Source organism: Mastomys coucha, unplaced genomic scaffold (assembly GCF_008632895.1).
Source record: "Mastomys coucha isolate ucsf_1 unplaced genomic scaffold, UCSF_Mcou_1 pScaffold16, whole genome shotgun sequence".
NCBI lineage: Eukaryota > Metazoa > Chordata > Mammalia > Rodentia > Muridae > Mastomys > Mastomys coucha.
The window spans coordinates 37,229,685-37,240,485 of record NW_022196898.1 but is presented as its reverse complement, the minus strand read 5'-3'; the positions used below and the strand labels follow the sequence as shown (position 1 = coordinate 37,240,485).

Below are 10,801 nucleotides of genomic sequence, written 5' to 3'. Positions count from 1 at the left end.
AAAAAAAAAAAGAAAAGAAAAATCAAGCCAAACCAAATCATACCAAAAAAACAAACACCCCCAAAACTAAAGGGACCATTAAAACGGGAGAGGGGGCTGGAGAGATGGCTCAGGGGTTAAGACCACTGACTGCTCTTCCGAAGGTCCTGAGTTCAAATCCCAGTAACCACATGGTGGCTCACAACCATCCGTAATGAGATCTGACACCCTCTTCTGGTACGTCTGAAGACAGCTACAGTGTACTTACATATATTAAATAAATAATCATTAAAAAAAAAAAAAAAAAACGGGAGAGGAAAAATCCTTAATGAGGGAGAACATGATGTAAAAGGATAGAATACGGGGAGTTAAAGGTTTAGGTGTGGATAAGAGTTGAGGGGAAGAGGAGGATTAATGGGTGGATTAACAATGAGAATGCATGGATGGTCAGGGCACAGTGGCATACATCTTTAATCTCAGCTCTCAGGAGGCAGAGGCAGGAGGATCTCTGAGGCCTGTCTGGTCTACAGAGTTAAGTCCCAGAACAGCTAGGGCTAAACAGAAAAACAGTCTTTAAGAAACAAAACAGCCCCACCACCAAAAAGAAAAGGAGAAAGGAGGGAGGTATGTTTTTGAAGGTAGCCGTGTGGGTGAACAATGCTGCTTACAGAAGACGTGGTCACTATATGAAAATATCTGTACCAGGCATAATTCCCAACAAGTTATGGGTCAGGGAAGGTCCAAAGGACCCAAAAACAGAAATCATCGCCACTGTTCTTGATTGTCTATTGTAACTGGATAATAAAATTCTTACTTGAAGACACTGCACACCCTATTGCAGGCATAAATTATGTCTATCCTACAGATTTGTCTAACTCTCAGTGTTGTTTAGAAAAACTTCTTTTTGTCCCAGGACAGAGACCAGTCAAAGTGCTAAGAGTAACTAAGCACCTTGGAGTGTTCAGTTTCAAATGGTATCTGTATCAATCTCCATCCAAGGCTTGTGTACATCTCAGAAGAGGGGGGAATCAGAATGTAAGAGCTGGTGGATGTGAAATGCTATCTTGTGGACAAGACAATGCCACTGCACTCATGATCTCACAGTAGCTGTGGTTACTTGTTCAAGATCAAGCCAGTCAAAATTCCAGCATGACCCAACACTCAGCTGAGGGGATACTGGGAAGTTGCTGGGGTTGGGGGGCGGAGGCGCGAGTATTTTCTTTAGGGTAGTGGCCACTGTTTGATCAATATAACCTGTTCCAGACCTGCTGGGGACAAACAACCTAAAAAATAGTTGAGAGGCTGATATTTTGAGGGAGGGTCTAGGGTATTGTGGCGTATGCTTTTAATCCTATCATGGAATTTGTTCTTTGTTGTTTTGAGACAGGATCTCACTATGTAGTTCTGGCTGTCCTGGTACTATATAAAAGAGTCTGGCTTTGAACTCTGATTCTCTCGCAACATTACACCTGGCTTTCTATTGTTGTTGTTTTGATGCAGGGTCTCCCTTTGCATCCTAACCGCTGGGATTAAAAGCCGTGCAGTTTTATACTCCCTTCACTGCACTATTAGCACCAGGCGAGTATAAACAAGTCAGTAGTTCTCAACATTCAAGCAGCATTTTCAGGTGTGGTCCTCTTTGTTTAAATGGAAACCTGCTGGGTGCTCCTCTTACAGCACAGAGCACTGAATTAGCTATACTCATACATGACTGCCTGTCACCATCTCACTCCTTATGCTCATTAACACTTTTTAATAGCAAAAAACACAGACCTATCTTACATTTTCCACAGCAGCACCTAACATGAAAATTTGTAGACAGCATGAACCCAAAATTAGTTTTCTTGGATGGGCATGTGGTATGTAAGTAAAGGACACAGGTCAACATCTGGTATCTTCACATTACTGTTTAAAGATTTTGGTCTCTCAATGCACCTACAGTTTGCCAGTTCTAGCAGAAAGCCAGCAAGCCCTAGGAACCCTCCTGCTTCCACCTTCCCAATTGGGATCACAGGCACATGTTTTGGTGACTGTCTTTTTTTCCCTCTAAATCAGTGTATGTGTTATGCTATGTATGTGCACAGAGCACGTGTGAAGGGCAGTGGACAACTTATGGAGTCCTACCTTAACACAGGTTCCATGTATCTGAACTCAGGTCCCTAGTATTCCTTTTAACATTTATATACTTTGAATTATTTTTAAAATGAGAATGTCTTGGTTCTCTCCTCTACTCTGACCTCTTTCCTCCTTACTAAATTAAGCCAGAATGGAAAGCACCCTGTGCATGTGCACGCACAGGCGTGTGGTGGTGGATGCCAAAGACTGATGCTGAGAATCTTCCTCCAATGGCTCTTAATGTATGTGCTTTCCTTTCTTTTAAGAACAGATCAGTCAGGCTGGAGAAATGGCTCAGCAGTTAAGAGCACTGACTGTTCTTCCAAAGGTCCTGAGTTCAATTCCCAGCAACCACATGGTGGCCCACAACATCTGCGATGGGATCTGATGCCCTCTTCTAGTTTGTCTGAAGACAGCTACAGTGTACTCATATACATAAAATAAATAAATCTTTAAAAAAAAAAAAAAAAAAAAGACCAGATCAGTCAATCTAAGCCTCCTCCCACACTACCCATTTCCAGTCCTGCCTCCATACCTGATTTTCTTCAGAGTGCTGATCATATCATCCAGTGCCATGCGGTAAGCACTGATCACCACTGTTGGGTGCATCTGCTGCTCTAGGAAGTGCTCAGCCACAGACAGCATTTCTCCCGCTGCAAAAAGGATACAGGCACTATAGCAATGCATTTCAAAGTACCAAGATATGAAGGCAACTTAATTTCCTTGTGCTTCTAAAAAATATTTTTTCCTAAAGCAGATCTCACTAAAGATATGTATTTGGCTGTAAAAATTGTTCTACATTTTACTTCTATAAACAATTTATAAAGAAAACATCTTTACTAGATACATTTTAATTTACCTAAGATTGACCTTATGGGCTTTTACCCTTTTCTTTTTAACTTTCTAACTAAATATGCACTTCAATTTCCCAAGGAAAATGAAAATTCTTTTCCCAAGAAAGAAAAAATATGAAGGGGAAACAGACTTATTAACATAATACTTTAGGATACAGCCAAACTCCTGTCACTAAAAACAAAACAGAGAAAAGGGCTCACTATAACCCCAGCACTGGGAGGCAGAGGCAGGAGGAATAGGAACTCAAGGCCAGCCTGGAGATACTGTTTGGCTGCTACTCTCAATAGACAATAACTTACTTAAGTTATCTTATTCAGGTCTCTTACCTATACTATCTGTATTAAATTTTTTTAGATTTATGCATGTGTTTTGTCTGCATGTGTGTGTGTGTACCATGTGCCTGCCTGGTGCCTATGGGAGGTGAGAAGATGACATAGGAACCCTGGAACAAGTTACATATGATTATTGTTGGAAGATTGGTTCTAATGCTTTGATTCAATCAGGAATCTGCATATTCACATGCTAAAGACTTTGTCCTCAATTGATTTTTGATAGATCGATAAGGATGCCAGCAGTCAATGGCTGGGCAAAGGACACAGGGTGGGACGGGACCCTTAAGATTTGCATAGACTAGGAGGAAGGGGAGAAAAAAGAGCTCACCATGAGTCAGGGTCTGCATGTGTGTGTGTGTACCATGGGTACAGGGCTGGGTGGGGAGGATGGGACACAGAAGCTGTAGGAGAGAGTATTCAGGTGAGTGGCCACTGGCCACGTCTCTGATTGGCTCAGGGAGAGCAGAAGTTTTAGGAGTGCCTAGTCATTGAGTTATCCAAGGCATTTAAAAAATAAGCCAATGTGTGTGCCTTTCATTTGTGAATCCAAAGAGCTCCTGGGAGGGTGGCTAGAGCACAAAGCAGCATAGCCAAAACTCACTGCTACAGACTGTGACTGAATAGTGGGTGCTGGAAAATCAAATCCAGGTCCTCTGCAAAAGCAAGTGGGGCTGGAGATGACTCAGAGGTTAAGAGCACTTAACTGCTCTTACAGAGGGTCTCAACTCATTCCCAGCAACCAAGGTAGGTGACTTCAAATCATGTGTAATTCCAGTTTCAAGAGACCCAATATACCTCTTCTGACTTCTGTGGGCATTTGTACTCCTGAGAACAAACCATCATAGACACACACACTTGTGCACATAATTTAGAAAACCTAAATTGCCCCAAAGATAAACAACTCTTCATATGCATATAAAAGCAGTTCATGTAAACTTATCTGTTATAAGGGTTCTATATAAAAAGAGCTTTGCTTAAAAACAAAATACTCCAAAAAAAAAAAAAAATCAATTGCATAAAATAAAATAGGCATTAATTGATGAAAATGATGTGATCAGAGGAACTTATTAACCTGTATTGCCTCTATCAGTAATAGCTTGGAATTAACTTTTTTTTTTTTGGTTTCTTGAGACAGGGTTTCTCTGTAAAGCCCTGGCTGTTTTGGAATTCACTCTGTGCACCAGGCTGGCCTCGAACTCAGAAATCTGCCTGCCTCTGCCTCCTAAATGCTGGGATTATAGGCATGCACCACTATCACCCGTTGAATGAACTACTTGTTTATGATAACTTTACGGAATGAATCTTATCATCTATTGCAAAAACACTTTGAAAAGTTAGCAGTGATTTCTACAACACACCTTTTGTTGTTTTGTTTTTCAAGACAGGGTTTCTCTGTGTAGCCCTCGCTGTCCTGAAATCACCTGTCTTGGCCTCCCTACTACTGGGATTAAAGGTATGTGCCACCATGCCAGTCTAATACATGTCTAATTTATTTTTTCCAATGTTCCACTTTCCTCTTACCAAGAATTATTACTGATGTGGTCCCATCTCCAACCTCTTCATCCTGAGTCCTGCTAATTTCAATCATGGACTTTGCTGCGGGATGCTGGACTTGAATCTGAAAGAAAAATGAACCAAGACTACTCAAAGACTTTAAAAAACAAAACAAAAACTCCCCAAACTTTTTTGTCTTTTATTTGTATGTGATCGCATGCATGCCACAACATGCCCCTTAAGGACAGAGGACAAACTGTGGTTACTGTCTTGTCTCTTTCTACCATGTGGGTACTGGGGACTGAATTCAGGTTGTCAGTTTGCCAATTCTCAATAGACCTCTTAGCTTGGCAGCAACTCTTGAGTGTCTTATACTCCCTTCACCCCTTTGTTTTACTATATCTCTCAGATTAAATTAAATTAAAACCAGCCCCAGGACAGGTGTGCTCTTAACCACTGAGCCATCTCTCCAGCCCCCAAGAACTCAACCTTTAAAGCTTCTTCAGTTTAGTACTACAAACACCATAGTGATTGAATCATGTCCTCTGAAGACAGACTCCAAGGCCTAAACCCTCTGACCCATGAATGTGTCTTCACTTGGAAGGTGGTCTTTGTAGATATATTCAAGTTAAAACAAGTTCATACAGGCTTAATGTGAGTCCCATCATTCTTTTATAAATAAAGGACACACAAGAATTTTAACAGCATACAATGGAAACAGAGACCCTGCTCTTACAACGAAAAGCAAGCAATGAGAACCATTATTAGCCAGTATAAGAAACAAGAGATTCTTGCTTAGTCTTCAGAACTAGGCTCCACTGAAAACTTGATATCAGACTTACAGCTTCAGTCCATGAGAAAATTAAGTTTCTGGTACACCCCCTTATTCTGTGGTCTTGAGAACTGAATCTAAGTCCTTCTGAATGAGAAAGATGTACTCTAACACAGAGGTATATCTTTTAACCTCCATTTGAGAGACAAGTTATTGATATATAGCTCACACTGTTCTCCAATCTCAACTCTTCTGCTTTAATGTTGAGAAAACAGGCTTATACCACATCCAGAGTTTGTTTTTAAGACAACCATAGCAGAATGTTCTGAACCTATAATCCCAGTACTCAGAGGCCTTGAACCCGCAAAATTAATCTCAAATCCCTAATCCTCCTACCTTTACCCCCTAAATACTGAGATTAGAGGCACACTGCCAGTATGCCTTGTTAACTCTTGGATTTCAGACAGAGTTATTTTATTTAGCCCAGGATGATTTTGAACTCATGACTCTACTTCTACCTCTGGCCGAAAAGTACTGGGATTAGAGGCATACAACCCTATGCCAAGGTTATTTACATGTACCTGAATAGGATCTTGGTATATGTAGAACTGTTAGAAAAGGAGGTGAGAAAACAAAACCAAACAAAACAAAAATAACAAAACTAAACACACCTCTCGAAGAATGGCATTGCCATCGTTGGTCATCACGATGCCTCCCATTGGGTCCAAAAGCATCTAAGGAAAAGAAAAGTGTTATAGATAACAAAAAAAGGAGGACATGGAATTTGAGTTCCAATAAAAGGTAGTCCAACCTTCATCATAGATTTAGGTCCCAAGCAGGTCCGGATGATGTCTGCAATTGTCTGTTGGTAAGGAAACACAAAACAAGAAGCACAGTCAGAGCAGAGTGTTTTGAAGAACCATTGTTTTGTTTTAAACAGGGTTTACCTAGGTAGCTCTGACTGGCCTTGACCTCAGAGACAGCCCTGCTTGATTCTCAATGATAGGATTTTTTTTTAAAAGATTTACTTATTATTATACATAAGTACACTGTAGCTGACTTCAGATGCACCAGAAGAGGGCATCAGATCTCATTATGGATGGTTGTGAGCCACCATGTGGTTGCTGGGATTTGAACTCAGACCTCCAGAAGAGCAGTCAGTGTTCTCAATTGCTGAGTCATCTCTCCAGCCCCTCAATGATAGGATTAAAGGCATGCTCCACCATGCCCAGTGTTTTAAAGATTCATTTTGCTTGACTATATGTTTGTGCTCCAGATGCATCATGCCTGGTGACCAAAGAGGCCCGAAGAGCATGTTGGCTACCCTAGAACTGGAGTTAAAGGAGGTTGTGAGCTACCACCTGGGTTTGGGGAATCAAATCAATGTCTTCTGCAAGAGTAGCAAGTACTTGGGGCTGAGGAGATGGCTCAGCAGGTTAAGAGCACTGACTGCTCTTCTAGAGGTCCTGAGTTCAATTCCCAGCAACCACATGGTGGCTCAAGACCATCTGTAACAGGATCTGATGCCCTCTTCTGGTATGTTTGAAGATAGCAAGTGTACTCACATAAAATAAGTAAATTAGATATCTTAAAAAAAAAAAAAGAGAGAGTGTAGCAAGTGTTCTTAAATATTGAGCCATCTCTCCAGTCAGAGCCAATGTTTAACAATGGCACCTAGTGATAAGAATAGTAACTATTTTAGACACAACAAATAAATTTTCACAGAGTCTACTTCAGTTTTAGTGTCCTAAGAGTTCAGCCTTAATATTTCTACTGACAGTGGCCTCTAAGCCACATGAAATCAAGTCTTCTAATCATTCACTCAAAAATGTATTTACTGAGTTCAGAGTAGTGGCACATGATTTTAGTCCCAGCATTTGGAAGACAACAGCAAGCAGATCCATGAGTTTAAGGACAGCCTGGTGTACACAGCAAATTCTAGACTACCCAGACAAGATCCTGTCTCCAAAAGGGGGACGGGGCTCTTTCAGAGGACCTATATTAAAATCCTATCACTGACAGGGTAACTGTCACAACAGCCTGTGACTCCAGTTTCAGGGGGATCCGACAACCTCTTCTAGGCTTCTTGTGCACCAAGCATGCACATGGCACACACATACATGCACAGAGGCAAAACTCTCAAACAATAAAGTAAAATAAGTAAATCTTTTAAAAAACCTCCCTTCTTTATCACAATCAGGGAAATGCCTTGGAAAAGCAAGTTTTCTCTGGCTCAGATGTATGAAGTACAGAAGCACAGGAAGTGTGCTATTACACATAAGGAAGGATTAGTGGAAGGGCTCAGATGTATGAAGTACAGGAGCACAGGAAGTGTGCTATTACACGTAAGGAAGGATTAGTGGAAGCCAGGCAGAGCGAACTGCCTGGCTTCTCTTAGAACATGTGCTACCTTTGCAGCATTGATGTTTCCAGATTGAACTTTTCTTCCAGACTCACGCTTTGTATTCTGACCTAAAACAGACGAAAACACATGTCAACAGCCCAGTGTACACAATCATTTTTATTTCTTAACTTAAAGAAAATGTTTACATTTATGTATATATAAGGTGTACAAAGGCTTAGCATAACTGTTGCGGTCAGAAAACAACTTTCAGGAAATAATTTTCTTTCTGTCACATGAGTGTCAGGTATGGTGGTGCATGCCTTTGACCCTAACACTTAGAAGGCAGAGTCAGGAGGATCTCTGTGACTCGGAAACCAGCCTGGTCTATATAGAGAACCTGCCTCTGTTGTTGTTTGTTGAAACAAACAAACAAAACAAAAACACAACAACAAAAAGACCTCCAGTTATTATTAGGCTTAGTGGCAAGTGCTTTTTCTTTTTAACCTGCTGAGCCATCCTATTTATCAAGCCATCCTATTTACCAACGCTATTTATCAAGTTTTGAAAATAAAAATAAATACATTTTCAGTATATAACCAGCGGTCAATTACAACTCTTTAAGGTTGAGCATGGCAGCATATGCCTTTAAACCAAGCACTAATGATGCAGATGGATTTCTATGAACTGAAGACCAACTTGGTCTATAAAGTGAGTTCCAGGCCAGCCAGAGTTACAAAGTAAGATCCTGTCTCAAAAAGCACATTTAGGGGCTGAAGAGATGGCCCAGTAGTTAAAAGCTTTGGAAGCTCTTGCAGAGAACCCTGATTCTATTTCCAGCACCAACATGGCAGCTCACAATCATCTGTAACTACAATTCCAGGGGATCTGATGTCCTCTTCTGGTGTCTGCAGGCACAGACATACAGGCAGGCAAAACACACATAGAATGAAAAGAACCCCCTAGTACATTAAGAGATAACCTGAAATGCTTCAACTATATAATCTTGACCAGTACTTTCCTTGTACGCATGTTTACATATTTCCAGTGATTCATATCTTGAGATCCCTGAATAGGCCTCAGTAGTACAGTGATTTTTCCCAAAAGTGCACATACATCCTTACAACCTCCCTGGGGAGAGGAGCCACAAACTCTCAAAGATGACCAAGAAAGTCTGCTTGTGAGGCTGAAAAGATGATTCAGCTTCAATTCCCAGCCCCTCACGGTGGCACAACTGCCTGTAACTCCAATTCCAAGGGATGTTGTTGCCCACTTCTGGCCTCCACAGGTGTACAGACATACATTCTGGCAAAACACCCATACACATAGACAAAAACAAACAAAAAATATCAATCACAATGCCCCCAAATGATAATTCCCAGGGAATCTCACTATAGAATAAAGCCTGAGAGCCACTCCTCTCAGGAGACTAAAGCAGAAAATAATGACTTCTTATGCCTCTGGCCTGCTGCTTAAAACCTCCTGGAGTCGTCTATGTGTGGATAGGAGGGGTAGTGTCACTAAACCCGTTTTTCTCTTTACTATGTCTAACTTTGAACCTGGCTTTACTGAGTTATTCTCCACAGCTCAGGTTACTGACAAGGAACCGGTGCTCTTACCTCTTTACTGAGATGAGTGGCGTTCCCTAAAGAGGAAAGAAACCAGGAGAGGAATCTGGGAGAACTTAACTGGAGGGTGGGAAAGATCACAACCAAGATCGGGAATGCACGGAATGTCATTTCAGAACAAGAGTTGCTGAATGGTCGCTACTGAAAAGATGCCACTTCCGATCTGCCGGTAAAGGCAGCTTTACTTACCAACTTAACAATTCTTTAAAGAACTACTACGGCTTCCTAAATTCTGGTGTTAAAGTATAAATCAAGCGAGTTGCCGTTAAGTCACGCCTCTATTAAGGGATGGACTGAGGATACGAAGCAAGGCCTAACGTTAAGAACCATCATTACTATCTACACAGAAATCACGCTGTAAAGGACACGGGGGCGTGGAGGGTGGCGACTAAAGAACGGAACACGAATGGGATGAAGCACACGTAAAGACTAGCGACTCCAAGAGCGGAAAGTCATTTTGTCAAAAGAAGGCGACAGGAGAGGCAGAAGTGGGGAAGGCGCTTCCAAGGCGAAAAGACCACTGGAAGGCACGAGGGCCGAGTCATGGCGGGACAGAGCTGAGCAATACCGGCCAGCTTGAGGAGAGAGGGGCGGGAGGAGCCATCCCTTCCCTGAACTCACTGAGCACGAGCACTGGACGGTGGCCCATCATGGCGGCACGACGCAGAGCCGACTATCCAGAGCTGGGGGGAATCGGCAGAACCTTCTGGAGAGAAGAGCAGCGAAGAAAACGCTGCCTCCTCAGGACTGACACAGAAACCTGCTAACCTCTGAAGCGACGCCAATCACGAAGCTCATTTCATTGATTGGCATAAACAGGGACCAGTCGACGGTGTTAGCCCCGCCCTCTACGCAAGAAAGGCAAGGCAAGTTAGATAGAGAGTGCATGATGTGGGCGACTGGGAGACGCAAGCGCTTGCGTACTAGCGTGGGCCGCTCCCGGCCGCGTGCGGACAGAATGTCTGCGCAAGCGCCGAGGCACGGGAGCTTAGCTGGCTCGCTACCGCGCATGAGTGCCCACTAGAGGGTGGGTGCTGGGGTTGAGGCTGTGGATTAATGCTGTAGGTGAGATCATGAGGTTCTGTTTTGTCCATCGGTTCTTGTCCTACTGTGAAGGCCAAGAAAGGCATGGTAGTTCTCCACTTTTTATTCCAGCTTTAGCAGTAGGGAGGAGTAGAGGAGCCGGAAATACCATCGCGGCCCGAAAGGTTTTGGCAGTGTAGAAGTGGAAGTTGCCCTACCCGGCGGGGCGGCAACGGCTCCCCACTCCCCCCCCCCCGGAGCA

The 10,801-nt window shown here is 42.7% G+C and overlaps 2 protein-coding genes across 6 annotated transcripts in view; one reads left to right on the top strand and one right to left on the bottom strand.

Moving 5' to 3' along the window:
• Positions 1 to 10,372, bottom strand: part of Cct3 (chaperonin containing TCP1 subunit 3) — a 23,871-nt gene extending 13,499 nt beyond the window's left edge. The window contains exons 1-7 of one of the 2 annotated variants that reach the window (XM_031374358.1): positions 9,706 to 10,125; positions 9,508 to 9,533; positions 7,958 to 8,019; positions 6,359 to 6,409; positions 6,219 to 6,281; positions 4,803 to 4,899; positions 2,630 to 2,747 (exon numbers count right to left, since the gene is read on the bottom strand). In XM_031374358.1, coding sequence (XP_031230218.1) covers positions 2,630 to 2,747; positions 4,803 to 4,899; positions 6,219 to 6,281; positions 6,359 to 6,367 — 287 coding nt within the window. In that variant the 5' untranslated portion in view covers positions 6,368 to 6,409; positions 7,958 to 8,019; positions 9,508 to 9,533; positions 9,706 to 10,125. The other variant, XM_031374357.1, reaches the window with a different exon arrangement.
• A 37-nt stretch (positions 10,373 to 10,409) lies between these two features.
• The window catches only part of Tsacc (TSSK6 activating cochaperone), a 7,817-nt gene continuing 7,425 nt past the window's right edge, over positions 10,410 to 10,801 (top strand). Inside the window, exon 1 of one of the 4 annotated variants that reach the window (XM_031374360.1) lies at positions 10,410 to 10,581. Coding sequence is in view for 1 of the 4 variants with exons in the window: in XM_031374359.1 (XP_031230219.1) it covers positions 10,590 to 10,647 (58 nt within the window). In the remaining 3 variants the exon portion in view is untranslated. Of the gene's footprint in view, positions 10,648 to 10,801 lie in introns of all 4 variants that reach the window. The other 3 variants (XM_031374361.1, XM_031374362.1, XM_031374359.1) reach the window with 3 other exon arrangements.